Consider the following 19,072-nt stretch of genomic DNA (forward strand, 5'->3'; position numbering starts at 1 on the left):
GGCGCCCCCGGGAAGGGCCCGCGGCGGCTCCTCGGGAGGGGACTGAGCCTGACGAGGCCGCAGGGCCGCGAGGCCCCGCCCCCCCCGCCTTCCCGGCAGGCCCCGCGCGCCCGCGCCGCGCCGCCGGAGCGGGGCGGGGAGCGGGGCCCGGAAGGGGCGGGGCGAGCGCGAGAAGGACGTCGTTTTGCGACGGGCCGTGCGCCGCGGAGGCGGAAGTGGAGGGCGCGCTTGGCGGCGGCGGCGGGAGCTGCGGAGTCGGGAATCAAAACAAAGGGCCGGGGGGCGGGGGGCAGGCGGCGGGGCCGGAATGTGAGCCGCGGTGGGGCCGGTGGCCGAGGTGAGTGGGCGGCAGCGCGGGCGGCCTGCTCGGGGGAGGGCTGTCCCGGGTGCCGCGGGGGTCACCCGGACCCCGGCCGCCGCCGCTCCGCCGAGGGTGGCCTCGCGGAGACGGTGCCCGGGCCCCGCCGGCCCCCGGGGGCCGTCCGGGCTGTGGCTGCTGCGCGCGGCTCCCGGGCCCCGGAGGCGGCCTCCGGGCGTGGACGGCGAACACCTGGGAGCCCGGGGCTCTTGCACGGCTGGGGCTCGGCGGCGGGGTGGGGGTTTGCCGCGCATCCTCCTGGCGGCACCCCCCGGGGAGGCCCTCGGGCGTCCCCGGGCTTGAGCCTGACCCCCTCCTGATGACGCCTTGGGGGTTGCCGGGGCCTCTTCCCCCGTTCCCGACACGCGCGTGCACCCCCGGCACACACATCCCACTTGATAACACCTTGGGAGGTTGCCCGGACCCCCCCCCCCCACCCCACATACACACCCGCCTTCCCCGCGCATCTTCCCCCACCCCCGACACACACACACACACACACACACACACACACACACACACACGCCCTCCTGATGACACCTTGGGAGGTTGCCGGGGCCTCTTCCCCCACTCCCGACACACGTGCGTGCACACCCCCCCCACACACACACATCCCTCTTGATAACACCTTGGGAGGTTGCCCGGACCCCCCCCACCCCACATACACACCCGCCTTCCCCGCGCATCTTCCCCCACGCCCGACACACACACACACACACACACACACACGCGCGCGCGCTGGAGCTGCCCAGCTTCAGGGATATTTCTTAGTCTCACGCACAGGTCTGAGAGGATAAGGATTGTCCTGTCCCCGCCCCCCAGTAAAGTGGGAGGAATCCGGATGGTCGTCCTAGATGGGTGTTTTTTGGTTTTTTTTTTTTTTTTTTGAGCTCCTGGTTCGCTCAGCAGCCAGGGGTAGGGGGGAGGCGTCTTGGAGTTGTTGACCATCAAGCGGGAAAAACCGGCTTCTTGGGAGGCAAGGAGAAGCAGGACCCCGGTAGTGAGAGCAGCTCTTTTTTTCTTGGTTTGTTTGAGAGGGGTGGGGTCCAAACCCGGCAGTACTCAGGGCTGACTCTGTGCTCAGCGATTTTACTCCTGACAGTGCTCAGGAGACCAGATGAGGCACCGGGGATTGAACCCAGGTGGGCCGGGTGCAAGGCAAGCCCCCTGCCCACCCTATATTGTCTTCTCTACTCCCCTCTGGTAGAGAAGCTTCTTTTGTTTAAACAAAGCGAATGGAACAGGATGTGCTTGAGGAGGAAGACTAGAAGTGGAGTGAGGAAAAGGTTACTTCTAAGTGTTACAGGTCCCCTTGAGTCCAAAGAACAGGGCCTAGGAAATTGTTACTTCTAAGTGTTACAGGTCCCCTTGAGTCCAAAGAACAGGGCCTAGGAAATTGTTACTTCTAAGTGTTACAGGTCCCCTTGAGTCCAAAGAACAGGGCCTAGGAAATTGTTACTGTGTTGCCCAGTCCTCATCTGGATTCGGGTCCAGAGGTCCTGAAGTTGTCCGAGAAGCTGCTGGCTAATTGGAGAGTTCTGCAGAAGTGTGATGGCAACTTTTATTGCTGTGAGGCGATTACAGCAACGTGGGGCATTTATCCACTGCCCCTGGACCTCTGTAGGGAGAGAAAGGGACACTCCCACTCAGGCCGGCTGGGCTGACCGCCTGCTACTTAGCCATATTCCAGGGAATGCCTGAAATGTTCTCAGGATGCTGGGTGCTTCTGGCCAGAAAGTTTGCACTTTCTGTTGCCATTATGACAAGGGGGTTCCCGTCTCCCCCCTGGTGTGGGGGGAAGAGAGGACTCATCTGACCTGCCTTCTTGCTAATTGTGTTAGGCAAGTTGCAGGATTCTTTGTTCCCCTCCCCCCAGTGTAAGATTTACTGAGGGAAAAAAAATTACATAAATATGTCCCTCATTTTCCCCTTAAGTTTGTACCCTTTTTTGCCAAGCACATGTTAGATGGTTACATGGTAGAAAATGAGTAAATATTTGCTGTCACTGTCTCTGTCAGTTCCTCTGTCAGTTGTTCATCGATTTGCTCAGCGGGCCCAGTCTCCATTGTGAGACTTGTTGTTACTATGTTTGGCATATTGAATACGTCTCGCCAGGCTTTGCCGTGAGGGCCCGATACTCAGGGCACGATACTCCGGTAGCTTGCCGGGCTCTCCGAGAGGGGCGGAGGAATCGAACCCAGCTCGGCCAGGTCGGCTGTGTGCAAGGTGCTTACCACTGTGCTATCACACCAGTGATAGTATTTCATTCATACAAATGAAATCGTATTTGAAATAAATTTCATTATCAAAATGTTTGGCCTGTTTGACATGCATTTTGTAGCTTGCTAAACTTTGTTTTAAATAATTTATCTTTATTTTTCTCATTTATTTATGTATTTTTGGGGGGCTACACTTGCTGGTGCTCAGTGGACCATATGTGGTGTCAGGAATCAAACCCAGGCCAACCTTGGGGAAAGCAAATGTACTTCCTGCACTCTGGTCCCTTATCAATTTCTCTACTCAACAGTTATTTGACTAATAGCTTGATATTTTTTATTTCAATATTTGCTGGAGGAGGAAATAAAGAATTATTCAATAAAAGCCCTCATAAACGTTCTGTGCACCACTTTGGCTCACTTTCAACAGTGGCCTGGAAAAGGCTTGAGGTGGCACCGCGGAGCTGTGTCTGTTTCAGAGACATAAACTCTAGGAGCGGGAGAGATTTCGGAGGACATGAGATCTGCGCTTTGTAGGAAAGAGGAGTACCGTACTTTCCTGGCACGGGGGCAGGGTGCACTCCCTGTTTCCACAAGTCCCAACCGTCCAGCCAGGAAGCCGCTGTTTACTCTGCTTCTCCTTCAGGAGTATTTGTTTAGTGTCAGTAGGAGGGTCCTGTGCTTGGTGTAGATGATGGAAGAGTAGAAGAGTAAAATGGCCCTGTGGGCTTCCTTTATTCGGTGTCTTGGGGGCAGTAGGTTGCCTTGCTCCCAGCTTGAAGGCTATGATTAGCCAGTCTGCACAAAAGGAAATAGAGACTTAGTGTAATTTTGTAGCTTTGATGCACTGGCAAAGAGTAAAGTAGTTCCCCTCAGTTGCTGGTGTATACTATTTCCATTGCAAATATCGGCTACCCTGTTCCAATGCGGAAAGGAGATGCCTCTGGCACCAGGGGACAGCCCTACCGTGTGCTGGGGCCTGAGTTTGATCCCTGGCACCGTGTGGCCCTGCTGCATTGAACTGTCCATCTTGGTTAGCCAAGCATCAGTAGTGTAGACCCCAGACCACCTGACTATTGCTGGGGGGGGCGCGTCCCAACCAAAGCAACAACAAAATCATTAGTAATAATGTAAGTAGACATGGGAAGAACTTCCTGTGTTTTGCTGTGTCTCAGTAAAGCTATTTATGGACATTCAAGTTTTGAGCATATTTCAAATTTAAAACCCCTTAATTTTAAATAATCTGGTGGGAGTACACTCAGCTGTGCTCAGGGCTTACTCTTGGCTCTGGGCTCAGGGGTCACTCCTGGCTACGTTTGGGGGCCAGCATGGGGGGCTGGGCGTCAGGCCTGGGTTGGCCATGTGCAGGGCAAGCGCCTTACCCCCCTGCACTACCCCTCTGACCCTTAAATGAATGTATTTTAAAGAAAGGAGGTTGGCTACCGCCTCCCCTCTTCTCTCTGCCGAGCAGGTTGCTCTTAAATAAATTTTAGAATCATATGTCACTGGTCATGAGGGCATGGCAGGTTTATTTTTTTCTAAAAGTATGTGTCTTTTGCAAATAGTTTGACTAAACAAGTACAGTCTTGCTAAGTGAAGCTCCGGCCACATAAAAAGAAGATTTACTCAGAGACACACAGATGGTGTCCCACTCATCTGCCTCTGGGCCCCAGATGATAGAGTTTTGAAAATCTGGTTGAAACAAGAGTTCAGAGATAAAGAGTCCAAGTTGGCCTGTGTGTGTGTATTTAATAACTTGTAATATACTTCACAGCCATTCCACTTTTGGGAAGCGGAGAGGTTGAGCTATACCCAGTGGTGCTTAGTGCTCAGGGACTATTCCTGGCTGTGTAATCAGGAGTGACCCCTTGTGGCGCCAGGGATAGACTAGGGTTGGATGAATGGAAGGCAGGTGTCTTAGCCACTCTGCTGTCTGTGGCTCTGTGGCGATCTGAATTGTTTGGGGGCCACGTGAGGGGGAGCTCAGTACTCCCAGCTCTGTGCCCAGGGTGACTCCTGGAGGTGCTTTGAAGACCTAGTGTGGAGGGTTCAAAGCTGCATCCGTGTCACATAGGGCAAGTGCCTTAACCCCTGTTCTGCCCCCTCAGGCTCTATGCCGTGTCAGAGAACAATACCTGGTGGTGCCCTGGGCTCACTCCTGTCTGTGCTGAGAGATCACTACTGGTAGGGCTCAGGTCCATATGGGATGCCGGGGATCGAACCCAGGCCAGCCACATGCAAAGCAGGGGCCCCACCCACTGTACTAGCACTCCCTCCAGCCTCACCATTCCATTCTTGCTATTGGAGATCAAACTTCTCAGACTCCTCTGCACTGTATATACAGCCTCATGCTTTAATAACGGCAGATTTCTACAGATGCCAATAACATCGAAATCCCCTTCTTCACAGGGAGGAAGAATGAAAGAAAAGAAGGATGGAAGAATGTTGAACCGCTCTGTCTGGCTGTATGATGGAAGGGAACGCAGCTGAGAGTCCCTGCAGCAGAACACTTGGATGGCTTCGACAAGATAATGATGCTAAGCCGTGGCTTTGGAAATTCTCTAATTGCTTTTCTGGTCCTGAGCAGACATTGCCACTTAGTCCCCAAACGGTAATTAAGATTTTTAAAATTATGCTTAAAACTCACAGCAAAAATTTTTTTTTATTATTTTTTTTTCTATTGGGGTCATATGAACAGTGCTCAGGTCTTAACTCCTGGCTCTGCACTCGGATCACTCCTGCCAGTGCTCAGGGGACCAAATGGGTTGCCAGGGATTGAACCCGGGTCGGCAGTGTGCAAGGCAAACTCCCTACCTGCTGTACTATGCTCCAGTCCCTACAACAAAAAAATTTTTATTTTGTTTTGGGACCACAGCCAGCAGTGCTCAGGGCTTTTCTCCTTGCTCTGTGTTCAGGGACCATTCCTGGCTGGGTGTCAGGGGACCATATGGAGACCTGGGAGGGGACCTAGGTTGGCCGCATGCAAGGCAAGCGCCCTACCCGTTGTACTATAGCTCTGGCACAAAAACTATGCACAGTGGTAAGAGGCTGGAGGGACCAGGACACAGGTTCTGCCTGGAGTGCGGACCAGGGCCAAGTTCTCCTTGAAACCACACTGTTGCTGCTCTTTGTAACATTGTTGTATCCCTGACTCATTGAGGATGTAGATTTCTTTCCCTCCAGGCTTCATGCTCTTGTCACTGATCCAGCTAGAGGACATACATTTTTCTGTTAGTTATTTTGGCCACAGCTGGTTCCCTGGGCTCCAGGGTCAGCCACACCTCTTAGGCTCTCTGGACACTCTCTCTAACTTGAAAGTAACCTTTCGTTTATTTTTGGGTCACACCTGGCAGTGCTCAGGGCTTAACTCCTGGTTTTGCTCTCAGGGATCACTCCTGGCAGGGCTCAGGGAACCATACGGGGTTGTTGGGAATTAAACTCAGGTTGGCCATATGCAAGACAGGTACCTTATCTGCTGTACTAGCTCTCCAGCATGAAACATAAACTTAACGGTGGGTTTTTTGTTGTAGTTGTTTTTGGGTGTTTTGTTTTTGAGCCACACCCACTGGTGCTCAGGGCTTACTCCTGGCAGGACTGAGGGGCCGTATGGGGTGCGGGGGATCGAACCTGAGTCAGCTTTGTGCAAGTCAAGCGCCCTTCCCACTGTTCTATCTCTCCGGCCCCACTGATGACGTTCTGGTCTTAGATCATGGTTCCTCAGAGACCTTTTCCATAATGTTTGGCACCTTTTACTCCAGTAGATCTTACTGAAATACTTTATGGCCCGGCCGTAGGAATGATCAACTGTTTATTTGCCTTAAAATATTTTGTGTGTCACCTCTACTGACTGTTCTTTGTGGCTGTGTCATTTTTGTGCCGTCTGTCTTCGGAAGAGGCAAAGGGTAGGTGTGGAGACATACATGGTCATCCCCACAAGTGTTTTGAGTTGTCTGTTATTTTTTTGTTTTTGTGGTGGGGGCGTCACAGCTGGTGGTGGTGTTCCAGGGTAACTCCTGGTGGTGCTTGGGGTACCTTGTGGCGCCAGGAGTCAGGTTAACCGCATACATGGCAAAGTGCCTTCAACCGAGGACCACCTGGGATGCCGGGGATCAAACCCCGGTCCTCTGCATGCGAGGCAAGTGCCCTCCCTGTTGTGCTGTGTCTCAGCCCCCGGAGTTGCCTGTTAGACACCAACCTCCCACCCGTCTCTGCAGAATGCCCGTCGGTGGAGCTGTGCCTCCTTGCCGCGTCTGACCATCGGGCGATGACCGCGGCATACCTGAACTAGCTCACGGGTGTTGCACTTTTTCTTTGCCCAGGAAGATTACATGGAGAACAAGAAAGTCGCTGTGGCGCTCAAGGACGTCCCGTCTCCCCTTCGTGCTGGCGCCAAGCTCTTCCCAGCAGTCCCGCTTCCAGATATTCATTCTCTTCAACAACCTAAAGTCCAGCTGAGTGCGGTGCCCAGAGTAAGCTGCTGTGCCCATTGTGCCAGTGAACCCTCCACCTCGCCCCTGCGTTTTGGTGGTGGCGGTGGCAGTGGTGGTGGCGGCGGCGGCGGTGAAGGTTCCAGGGGCTTGGTTCACACAGGCAGCCTGCAGAGCACCAGGACGATCACGTGTCAGGTCGGGGCCGGCTCGGCTTTCCCGGCGGTGCCCCCGTTGCAGAGTGCCTCGGTGCAGAATGGTGGTGGCGGCAGTGGCGGCATCACGGGCGACGCGCCCAGCGTGTGCCTGGATGGCAGCCTGGCCTGCAAGCACCTGCCCTGCTGCGGGAAGCTCCACTTCCGGTCGTGCCCCGGCACGGCGCACAAGCTGTACCCGTTCCCGGCTCTGCAGGGCTGCACCTCGGCCGCCTATTTCCCTTGTTCCGATTTCACAAGTGGGGTGCCCGGGCGTTTGGAGGAGCACATCTCACCGTCAGAGCTCGCGCCTCACTTGTGCACCAGCTCCCTGCACCTTAACGTGGTCCCCCCGGTGTGTTTGAAGGGCTCCCTGTACTGCGAAGACTGTCTCAACAAGGTGGGTGTCTGTCTGCCCCTCCGCCCCCGCAGCTGCTGAGGTTGGAGGGAGAATTTTGTTTTGTTCTGTTTAGGACCATTGGGGTCCAGCTGGGGTCGGAGCTCAGTGGCCAGAGCCCAGCTCCGCAGGCCATGGGTCACCGTGGGCTGGATCCTGGCTCCAGGCTTTAAGAAAGTGGATGTGCTTCGGGAAAGTTTCTCCTGGGCACGGGGATGGAGGTTTGCCTGTGAGCAGTTTTCTCTCCCTCCACCCCCAAATTCTCCCCAGAGTTTTCAGCCTAAATCCTGCTGGTCCTAAAAGCAGCGAAGGGAAGAATAGGCAGGGACTGTGTTCTGGTATGTAGTTGGTAACTCTCAGGGCTACCCCCCCCCCCCAAACACACATACACACCCCGACACCCCGGTGGTGGTCAGGAACCTGTTTCAGTTACACACACACACACACACACGACACATGGACACATATACACACACACCCCAGTGGTCAGGAATCTGTTTCTCACAGATACCAAACTCGGGGGGGTTGTTTTGTCTGCAGAGGTTAGAGAACAGTTGTGAGTCCCTGTCTCCAGCATGCAGCTACGGTGTAGGTCCTTGTGTGTTGTTCTTGTGCAGCCATCTGGGGACCTTGAAGGTGGCCTCAGTGATCAGCGTGTCCAAGGGCTGTGTCCAGAGAGCCCCCTCTTGAAACTGGCACAGCCTCCGACTCTCTGTCCTTTTGGGCTGTGGACTCTGTCTGCCCCGTCTCCTCAAGTCACAGCTTGAAGTGGGATTGTGAGTCAAAAGCAACTGGCCCCAGGAGAGAGGATTTGGGGGGGAAGCCCACCTTCTCAGAGTTAGCTGCTGGAGAGGGAAAAGTTAGGTTGTGTTTTCAGCAGGTGTCTGTATGACTTTAGGTTCTGAAATGATGTCTGAAATCACCTCCTTGTCTTACATTTTTTTTAAACAGCCGGCAAGAAATAATATCATCGATGCTGCTAAAGTGTGGCCAAATATACCACCTCCAAGCACTCAGACGGCACCTGTTCCTCTGTGCAATGGCTGTGGAACCAAGGGGGCCGGCAAAGAAACGGCGTTGCTCTTGGCAACCAGTCTAGGCAAAGCTGCTTCAAAATTCGGTAAGTGGCAGCACGTATGGTATAACGTGTTTGGGTTTCAGCCCTCCGCCCTCTGATACCAACACACCCTTTAGTCACCACTAAAGGAACCCGCGAGAGTCTAAAAGCGTGTGTGGGTATGCATCTCTGTCTTTGGTAAATGTTCTCATTTTCTCAGACTAGTAAGTCAGTGGCCCTTTGTGATGAACTGAGGCTCTTTTTGTTGTGGTGGGGTGGGTTTTCTTTCCCCTTTTGGTCTTTTTGGGTCACACCCGGAACTGCTCAGAGTTACTCCTGTCTCTGCACTCAGGAATTACTCCTGGTGGTGCTCAGGCAACCATAAGGCATGCCAGGAATCGAACCCGGCTTGGCTGCCTGCAAGACAAACACTCTCCCCGCTGTCCTATTGCTCCAGCCCTCAGCTTGTTTTTCACAGAGTTTTCTGTGGGCTCAAAGTCCTTCGCCTCTTGGGTCTGTTTTCCCCGGAAAACTCGGGCATCGCGGGCTCGCTTGTGTTCTCGGAACAGCTGGGGAGGTTGGGCCCCTTATGCTAAGCATCCCTCGATGGTTCTGTTTTTCCACCCTGTGACGAGTCGTTCGTAGCTCTGCCTGTGACATTACTGCAGCTCATTACCTTGTCTTCATCATGACATGCAATTGAAAGTGTTCCCCTTGCTCCAGGGTCACCGGAAGTGGCACTTGCCGGACAGGTGCTAGAAAACTTGCCCCCTATTGGCGTTTTCTGGGATATTGAGAACTGCTCAGTCCCCACTGGCCGCTCGGCTACGGCGGTTGTGCAGAGGATCCGTGAGAAGTGTTTCAGAGGCCACAGAGAGGCCGAATTCATCTGTGTGTGCGACATCAGTAAAGAGAACAAAGAAGTGATTCAGGAACTGAACAACTGTCAGGTAACAAAGGAGAGCTCAGTCAGCTGGGATGGAAAAGGCAACGTGTTTCAGTTAGAACTATGTTTAATAAAGCACGTTTGTGTTACGTTAGCAAATAATATGGCAGTATGATAATTTCTGAAATGCTAGAAATGATTCACTCACTCTTGACCTAACAGTGAAACTACTTCTGTCCGTGTGATGGATGACGGTTGCAAAAGAGTGTTTCCTTTGGTTTTCAAAGCTGAACCAGGCTCATTGGATTTATTTGAAATTTGCAAATAAAACTGAGTCCCTTGAAGTTAAGCAACTTTTTGTTTGTTTACTGGGGTTTTGGGGCTGCACCTGGCAGTGCTCCTGGCTTGTTCCTGGCTCTGTGCTCAGGAATCACTGCTGGTGGCTTGGGAGACCATATGTCGTGCTGGAGGTTAAATACGTACAAGGCAGATGCTTCATTAGCAGTTCTTTCTTTGGGCCCCATTGAGTGAATTTTAATAGGGGGGCATGCTTGGCGGTGCTTAGGGCTTCCTCCTGGCTCTAGCGGGACCACTCCTGGTGGTCCTCAGGGAACCAGATGGGGTGCCAGGGATTGAGCTGGAGTCAGCCGCATGTAAGGCAAGTGTGCCTTCACCCCTGTACTGTCTCTCCACCCCCAAAAATCCCATTTTTATGACTCAGGCAAGTCGTCCCGTTATTCACCCTGTTGTTTAAAATTGTATGTTTATGTTCTGTACAAAAAGAAATCTTTTTTATGTTGCTTGAAGTTGAGGCATCTCTCAGAAACCTTTTCCTGACTTTGAAGATTGTTCTTAGTGGGCCAGGGTTATAGTACAGCAGGTAGGACACTTAGCCTTGCACTTGGCCCAACCGGGTTTTGATCCCCAGCATCCCATATAGTCCCCACGCACTGCCAGGAGTGAACCTTGAGCGCAGTCAGGAGTGATCCCTGGGCACTGCTGGATGGGGCCCCAAAACCTTCCCCCCACAAAAAAGCCAGGTTATTGATGTTCCTGATTGGTTTATTAAAGACACCAACATTATTTTAGTGCCCTTAAAGATAAATACCTCTTCTCTCCTTGTCACAGACCACAGATACCTGACATCAAATACCCCAAATCATTACTCATTCATCAAATCCCTGCCACCCCCAGCTGGTGTGCAAAAGTTACTTCATTACTTTATATTTCTCCTCCCTTTTTTCTTTTTTCCTTTTTCTGAAAATGAGGACATAGATGGAGTGCAGAAGCCAAAGGTTGGAAATAAGCCCAGCTGGAATTATGGACTCAGTTCACTCATATGGAGAATCTGTGTTCAAATTACTGAGAGCTGGTTGCAAACTTTTTTCTGTTTTGGCCCATTCCTGAGTGACAATAATGATACTAGACACCTTTCCCCCTCCGGGACTGTCTGTTTGGGTATGGGGAGAATGCCTAGTGCTCTTCTCGTGTGCTCATGCCCTGCACGTTCGGCGTCTTGTGAATCCATGTAGGTGACCGTTGCTCATATCAACGCCACAGCAAAGAACGCGGCCGATGACAAACTGCGCCAGAGTCTACGAAGGTTCGCGAATACACACGCTGCTCCGGCCACCGTGGTCCTTGTGTCAAGTGAGTGCGGCGGCCTCACTGCAGGGGGTTCTAGAGGCCAGACACAACCGTGTCCTAGTAAAACGCGCCTCCAGAGAGGTTGAAGGATGTGGGGCACCATGATGTGCTTTTGTGCATGTGTGTGGGGGTCGGGGGCGAGCTACAAGGACTCGGACCCAGGGCCTCACACCTGTGGGCAAGAGCCTGTTGCCACATCCCCAGCCCTTGGTCCCTAAGGGTTTCGTTTACCACCCTCCTGGAGACAACAGTCTTGGTAAACTTTCATTTCCGCCTGCTCGGAACACTCAGTGTTTTCTCCATCAAGGGTTTACAAATGGTGAGGATTCCCCCCTCACAGATGCATGTGATGATCGCTCTCGCTGTTCTGTCCCTCCCTCCTTTTTATTTCACAGTTCTGGGGGGCGGACCCCAAACAGGGCCAGGGGCCCCACACCACACCACGTCGCGGCCCTCAGATTCGCCCACGGGTTTCGGGATTTGATTTTTCTGAACCGTCACGGGAAAGGGTTGGGGCTCGAGAGGTTTCTGTGTTTCTTTGTCGAATGTGAGCAGGATTCTTTGTTTCGCCTGCTCGCTTGCTGGTTGGTGTTGACATGGGGCTTCACCAACCAAATGCTTACTCCCGCTGAGCATGCAGCAGTCGCTCCTGGCTGGCAGTGCTTGGGGCACCATGTGGGATGTGGGGGTTGAACTGGGGATCGAACTGGTTGGCCATGGGCAAGTCTGTACTGTATCTGGTCTTTTCTTTTTTTGTTGTTTTTTGTTTTGGTGGTCACACCTGACAGTGCTCAGGGCTTCTCCTGATTCTGTGTTTCGGAATCACGCCTGGCGGGCTTGTGGGGCTTGGGGTTCTGCAGAGAGGAGGGAGGGAGCAGCTTTTCCTCCCCCTCGGTGGGTGTCCGGCGAGGCCACTGCCTTGGCCCAGCGCGCCTAATGTTTGGGGCTGGGGGCGGGCTGTGCCTTTCCTTCCAGCTGATGTGAACTTCGCGTTGGAGCTCAGTGACTTGAGACACAGGCATGGCTTCCATATCATCTTGGTCCACAAAAACCAGGCCTCGGAGGCTCTGCTGCACCACGCCCATGAGCTGATCCGGTTCGAAGAGTTCGTCTCTGACCTGCCCCCCAGGCTACCGCTGAAAGTGCCGGTGAGTGGGGGGCCTCCTCTTTGCTGTCCCCCAGAGCCCAGGCAGCCCCTGGGAAGCGAAGTGGCTGAAGTGACCTTGTATGATCCTCTGATGCCCCCCCCCCCCCCCGAAATCAGACCTAGAATTCCTTTTGGTCTTTCTCTTCCAAAGAGACAACCGAAGCAGGAGCATCTGCTCGAGCGCTTTATCTTTTCTGTTGGTCTGCTTTTGGGGCCACAACTCCTGGCTCTGCACTCAGGGTCACTTCTGGCGGTGCCCAGGGCACCACATGGGGTGCCGGGGATTGAACCTGGGTGGGATGCGTGCAAGGCCAGCGCGTCAACCTGGCGCTGTATTGCGGGCCCCCAGGCTCTCGGCTCTTTCAAATATCACAGGGGGTTGGCGTTTGATTTCCCGGCCCCAGTCCAGCTGTGGTTGCTTCGTGTCGGTGAGAGCGTTTCTCTTTGTGCTGCAGTTACTGGAGGTGCCCCTGCCGTGACTAGGCACCCCTCCAGCTCCGCCTGCCCTCGGCGCGTGTCTTGGCAGAGAGCCTGAGGATGGGTTCCTTCCCCCTTGGGGTGGCCTGTGCACCCAGAGGGTTGGGGGGCAGGCGCTTTCCGGCAGAGCGAGCACTCCTACACCCTTGTTCTGGTTGCTTCGGGATGCCAATGTCGGCCACAGTGCTGAATAGAGGTGGCAGCCTGGAAGTCCAGGCTGGCGAGAGCAGAGTCTGGAGAGACGGCTCAGAGGGTGAGTGCATGTCGCCCACGGGGAAGACGCACATGTGCTCCCCAGCACTGCGTGTCCCCCAAGCACCGCCCGGCGTGGTCTCTGGACACTGCTGGGTGCAGCCCCACGCCCACCCCAGGTAATAATCAGGTGGATATCGGTGGGGTGACCAGATGAGTGGCTGCTCCCTGACGACAAGAGCAGCTTGGCTGCCTGACTTGCGCGCTGGGGATGCGGCTCAGAGAGGATCCCATCCGGCCTCTCCATGGGAGGGACTCCCTGGAGGCCGTTCGTCTCCTTGCAGCAGCTCAGACTAGCCCCGTCCAGCCCCGTCCACTGCTTGCGCTGCCCATCCCATGCATCCCTGTTGTTAACGTTACGGATAGGCCCTGGCCCAGGGCGAAACGTGCTCGAGGCGGTTTTCACGGGGGATCCCAGAGGCCCTGCCCTGTCCCGGCTCTCCCTCCTCCTCCCCTGCCCCCGTGCACCCCTGTCAGCACCCGCGTTCTCAGCCTCTCGGCTGTGGCTGCGTTTCTCCTGCCGCGCTTCGACATTCCCGCCTCTCCCCTGGGACCCATCGCATCAGGCGCAGTATCAGGCCGCCCATCTTGGTGGGTTCTGGCTTAAAGCCGGAACACAAACAACCACCAAGCCCGATCCTTTGGGGTCCTGCAGGTCTGCTCTTGTTTACTCGTGGGCTGTTGACGGTGGCGTCGGACGCCAGCGAGTCCCGCCTCATCGAGCCGCCCTCCCCGCGCCCCAGCTGCAGCGTAGCCCCGCGCGCGGTTGTTTGTACGTGGCCGCTGCCACGTGCCCTCGGGTTGACGCTCTTCCTCTGTATCAGCAGTGCCACACCCTGCTCTATGTTTATAACCTCCCAGCAAACAAGGATGGCAAGAGCGTCGGCAACCGGCTCCGGCGCCTGTCGGACAACTGCGGCGGCAAAGTGCTGAGCATCAGCGGCTGCAGCGCGGTGCTGCGCTTCCTGACCCAGGACAGCGCCGAGCGGGCCCAGAAGCGCATGGAGAACGAGGACGTCTTCGGGAACCGGATTGTCGTGTCCTTCACCCCCCAAAGCAGAGACCTCTGTGAGACGAAGGGTTCCGGTGCCCTAGGCGACAAAGTGAAGTCTCCCAGGAAGCAGAAGGGCGCGAAACTCTGCCTGCTCAGGGACGCGGGCGAGCCGGCGCCAGGGAAGGGGGTGCCCGCCAGCTTGGGCCCGGCCGCGAAGACCCCCCACGTCAAGAGTCTGCAGGTAACCTCCGCCCTGGCTCCGGCTTCTGACGTGGTCCCCGGTCCCGGTTCTGCCCCCCGGGCCTGCCTCAGGCTGTCTCCCTCTTGCCATGGGGTGGTGCGTCCCCAGCGGGTCTGACTCCTCTCGGGGACTTGATGCTTGTCCTCGCGGCCCTGGTGTCTTCCCAGGAGCTGTGCCACCTGGAACCAAAGACGGGCACGAGGAGCAGCGAGCCCCAGCCAGGCCACCTGCGGCTGGTCGCCCCCGCTCACAGAAGTTCAAGTGCCACCCCCGCACCCGTGTCGAAAGCCTCGGCGCTGGCCGAGCCCGTTCCCAAGGCCAACCCGAAGTAGGTCCCCGTGGCCCGTCCTGGGGCTGCTGGGTGCGCGTGCGTGCGGGTGCGGAGAGACCCACTTCCTCTCCGCTCTTCCCTCTCCCCGTTAGGAAAGAGAACCCCGGCCGGAGCGCCGCTGCCTCCCCCATGGAGAGGCAGGAGCTGGAGGAGAGTCTGTTCCGAGTGAGCTACCCCTCTGCCTTCAGCAAGCTCATGGCGTCCCGCCAGGCAGGGCCTCTCCACGCGCCCCAGGCCTGGTCTCGGTGAGTCCAGCTTGCAGCCTGCAGGGGCCTCGGGTGTCTGAGGGCGAGGTGTGGGCGACCCGGCTTCCATCCGGGCACCAGGAGGCCCCTGAGCACGCCGGAAGTGGCCCCGAGCCCCTGAGCACTGCTCGGGAGCCTCCCCCTGCCAGAGGAAGCCAAGCACAGAGCACTCGGCTTGCCACGCAGTGCTGAGGGATCACGGACGCACAGGGAAGGGGGCGGGACTCGGCTGCCCCCTCCCTTGCCAGCTCCCGCTGACACGGGAAGTGGGGTTCTCGCTGTGTCTGCCCCACCCCGGTGGGAGAGGCAGAGGTCGGAGGCCAGGATCGGTGGCAGCCGCCACTCAGGTGTCTTGCTGCTCCGGTGGCGTGTTGTGTTGAGGGGGTTCCCACGCCACGTTGCCTGGCCGGCCCCTTCCCAGGGGACAGGGTGGTGGCCTGAGAGGCAAGGGGCTCCACGGCCGCTGTTGGGTTCTGTCAGGAGCTACGCTCCCCACCGAGGTGGGACGGGCAGTCAGGCCAGGAGGCCGGGTCACGCCCAGGAGCCCCTTCTGGCCTGGGCCCTGTGGGGCTCGGTGAAGGCTCTGGGGGAGTGACCTGGACCTGGAAAGTGGCAACTCAAAGCTCCCATAAAAGTTTTCTTGTATGTGGGAGCTGCAGAGATAGCGCAGTGGGTACTGCACTTGCCTTGCACGTGGCCGACTTGGGATCAGTCCCCAGCACCCCAGGGGGTCCCCCAGGCTGTGCCAGGAGTGACTCCTGAGTGCGGAGCCGAGAGACAGCCCTGAGCACCATCAGGTGTGGCCCAAACATCCCCCCCAAAAAAGGAAAAGAAAATGTGAGGGGCCATAGCATAGGAGCGGGAACTCCTGAGCTCAGAGCTGGAGACCCTTCCTGACGTGAGTTGCCGTCACCCGCCAGCCCAACAGAAGGGGCCCGGGTGGAAAAGAAGCGACTCGAGCCGGCCTGTAGTTTTTGTCTTTACCTTGAAATAATCCACGGAAGGACTTTTTGATGCTCAGCACAGTTCCAGGTGTTCAGGAACCGAAGGGGCGCTCTCGGGGCACGTGTGAGGTGGCAGCCGGCCTGGAAGCCAGATCGGTGCCTGAGAAACGGTTTCTGTCTGTAGCCAGTGAGCGGACCAACGCCAGGAATAAACGGAGCGGGAAGTGGCCGCTCATCACGAACTGCCTCTCTCTGTGTCTTCAAGCAGGAGTATGTCTCCGAACCTCTTAAACAGGACGTCCCCGCTGGCCTTCAACACGGCAAGCTCGAGCGGCGGCGGCAGCGGCGGCGACTGCCCCGACCCGTTTGTGAACGGGGCTGATGTCCAGGTCAGCAACCTGGACTACCGGCTGTCCCGGAAGGAGCTGCAGCAGCTGCTGCTCGAGGCCTTCTCTCGGCACGGCAAGGTGACTGCTCCTCCCGGCTTTGTCCAGCCCCCGCCTGCTACCGGGAGCTCCCCTGCCCCTCTGGTCTGCTCCAGTGTGCTGGGTTTCTGTCTCTGGGCCAGCCCGACTCTGTACCTGGGGATCACTCCTGCCAGTGCTCTCTCAGGGGACCTTGTGGGCTGCCAGGGATTGAACCTGGGTCGGCTACATGCAAGATAGATGCCCTCCCCGCTGTCCTGTTGCTCCGACCCCACCTCTGGTCTGCTTTACGGTGGGGTGGGGGCGTCCATGCCGTGTGGGGATCCCAGCCCTCGGGGTCAGGTAAGCTGCAGGCAGCCCTGCTGGCCATGGGCAGGAGCTGGCGTGGGAGGGAAGGACGGGCCGCTGGCTCAGCGCTGGCCGCTGGCACGCACAGGAAGGATTCTGGGGCTTTGCCAAAGCCTTTCTTATCCTCTCATGGTGTAAGATCCTGGTTGTAGGTGCCTTTTCCAGAATCAGTTTCTCCCCCTCCCCTCCCCCCTCCCCTCCCCTCCCCTCCCCTCCCCTCCCCTCTCTCCTTTTTCTCTCCTCTCTCCCTCTCCCTCTGTCTCCCTCTCTCTCCTCCCTCTCTCTCCCTCTCTCTTTACCACTCTCTCTCTCCCACTCTTTCTCCCTCTCTCCCCCTCCCCTCCCCTCCCCTCCCCCCTCCCCTCCCCTCCCCTCCCCTCCCCTCCCCTCTCTCCTTTTTCTCTCCTCTCTCCCTCTCCCTCTGTCTCCCTCTCTCTCCTCCCTCTCTTCTCCCTCTCTCTCCCTCTCTCTTTACCACTCTCTCTCTCCCACTCTTTCTCCCTCTCTCCCCCTCCCCTCCCCTCCCCTCCCCCCTCTCCTCCCCTCCCCCTCCCCTCCCCTCCCCTCTCTCCTTTTTCTCTCCTCTCTCCCTCTCCCTCTGTCTCCCTCTCTCTCCTCCCTCTCTTCTCCCTCTCTCTCCCTCTCTCTTTACCACTCTCTCTCTCCCACTCTTTCTCCCTCTCTCCCCCTCCCCTCCCCTCCCCTCCCCCTCCCCCTCCCCTCCCCTCCCCTCCCCTCCCCTCTCTCCTTTTTCTCTCCTCTCTCCCTCTCCCTCTGTCTCCCTCTCTCTCCTCCCTCTCTTCTCCCTCTCTCTCCCTCTCTCTTTACCACTCTCTCTCTTCCACTCTTTCTCCCTCTCTCCTTCTCCCCTCTCCCAACTCTCCCTGTCTCTCTATTCCTGGGCCTTGGGCTTCTGCAGTGTCCTGGTAGGCGCCCTGGCCTCCAGGCCTGCCTTAAATTGCGGTGTGTGCTGGAGGCCGCGGGCAGCCCAGCTTGATCTGTGTACCCGAAGGTCACCTTTCCTGGCTCGCTGAGGTTCTGGGAGGTCCAAGTGCAGTCTTCGTGCCAGGAGCTGTGGTTGCAGTTGCAAGGGCCTGTTCGCCTCTCTGCCTCCCCAGGTGAAGGCTGTGGAGCTGAGCCCCCACACGGATTACCAGCTCCGGGCCGTGGTGCAGATGGAGAGTTTGCAAGAAGCAAATAGCGCAGTGAATAGCCTCCACAGACACAAAATTGGCAGCAAGAAGATCCTGGTCTCACTGGCTACTGGAACTGCTAATAAGTCACTGTCTTTACTGAGGTAAAAACAAAATGAAACGTGCAAAAAAAAAAATTCAAGTCATTTCGTTCAGGAAACTTGGTCCAGAAAATTCAGGAATAAATAGGGTTTTTGTTTGTTTGTTTGTTTTGTTTTATTAGTGAAACACCACAAGGTACTGTTATAGACTTATAAATTTCTGTGCTTGGGTTTCAGTTATACAATGATCGAGTACCCATCCCTCCACCAGCGCCCATCCTCCACCACCACGGTCCCAGCATCCCTCCCACCCCCCATCCCCTCATCCCACCCTGCCTCTGTGGCAGGGCATTCCCTTTTGTTCTATCTCTCTCCCTTTGGGTCCTGTGGTTTGCAAGAGAGGCATTGAGTGGCAATCATGTTCGGTCTATAGTCTACTTTCAGCATGCGTCTCCCATCCTCTCGGCCTTCTTGTGGTGGCGCCATAGGTAATAATGCTCACTCCGAACTGCAGGTTAGAAATAAAGGAGTTAAAACATTTTACGCATGCCAGGTGATTAGTGGAAGGTCAAGTCCAGTGTAAACTTGGCAGTGAGGGGCAGAGGAACAGACGACACGCTCAGAACAGGCTCTTGAAATAGGAGGCATCTGCCGTCACAGTCTGTGAACCTGTAAAGCTTTAAATAGGTTCTTCCCACTTTGGCAGAAGAGGAGATTAGTGTGTGAAGTAGAGCACCTGTCTTGTCTGCCCAAGGCCCTGAGTTTGGTCCCCTGCATGGGGGTGGGGGAGTACAGAAAAAAAATAACTTTTCCCTTCGGGCAGTCCCAGACCTATAAGCCCAGCTGGGACCTCATCTCCGGGCCCAAGGACTGAGCCATCAGGCCAGCTATCTGCAGGCCAGTTTTCAGCCTTGGTCAGACGCCCAGTCCTGGGCACCTCTCTCCACCAGCGTCGAGTAACTGCCATGTTGAGGAATCTGTGGAGGGTTTCATTCAGCTGAGTTTTTCTCCCTGTTGTGGGCAAAGTTAGTGAAACACACTTTTCTTCAGGCTTTTCAATGATCTGACGTGTGCTGTGTTTTTCTAAGGGTTTAGTTTGATTGTATTTTTGTGTATTGGGGGAAGATTTCTGTGTTCCGGGGTGGTTTTTATTTTTGGCCCCCCCCCCCCAGCATTGCTCAGGAGGCAGTCAGCTGGGCTGATTGTTCAGGCACAGGCCTGAGAATGTGGTGCTGCTTGGGCCCTGCGGGGT

At 56.0% G+C, this 19,072-nt stretch overlaps 1 protein-coding gene across 1 annotated transcript in view; it reads left to right on the top strand.

The window, feature by feature from the left end:
• The first annotated feature begins 232 nt into the window (after positions 1-232).
• The window catches only part of MARF1 (meiosis regulator and mRNA stability factor 1), a 33,784-nt gene continuing 14,944 nt past the window's right edge, over positions 233-19,072 (top strand). Inside the window, exons 1-12 of the mRNA XM_056122262.1 lie at positions 233-337; positions 4,984-5,185; positions 6,894-7,595; positions 8,544-8,712; positions 9,373-9,599; positions 11,068-11,185; positions 12,158-12,330; positions 13,883-14,293; positions 14,461-14,621; positions 14,717-14,869; positions 16,082-16,280; positions 17,705-17,883. Coding sequence (XP_055978237.1) covers positions 5,042-5,185; positions 6,894-7,595; positions 8,544-8,712; positions 9,373-9,599; positions 11,068-11,185; positions 12,158-12,330; positions 13,883-14,293; positions 14,461-14,621; positions 14,717-14,869; positions 16,082-16,280; positions 17,705-17,883 — 2,636 coding nt within the window. The 5' untranslated portion in view covers positions 233-337; positions 4,984-5,041. The remainder of the gene's footprint in view (positions 338-4,983; positions 5,186-6,893; positions 7,596-8,543; positions 8,713-9,372; positions 9,600-11,067; positions 11,186-12,157; positions 12,331-13,882; positions 14,294-14,460; positions 14,622-14,716; positions 14,870-16,081; positions 16,281-17,704; positions 17,884-19,072) is intronic.

The sequence above is a fragment of the Sorex fumeus genome, unplaced genomic scaffold (assembly GCF_029834395.1).
Source record: "Sorex fumeus unplaced genomic scaffold, SorFum_2.1 ptg000045l, whole genome shotgun sequence".
In the NCBI taxonomy this organism is placed as follows: Eukaryota; Metazoa; Chordata; class Mammalia; order Eulipotyphla; family Soricidae; genus Sorex; species Sorex fumeus.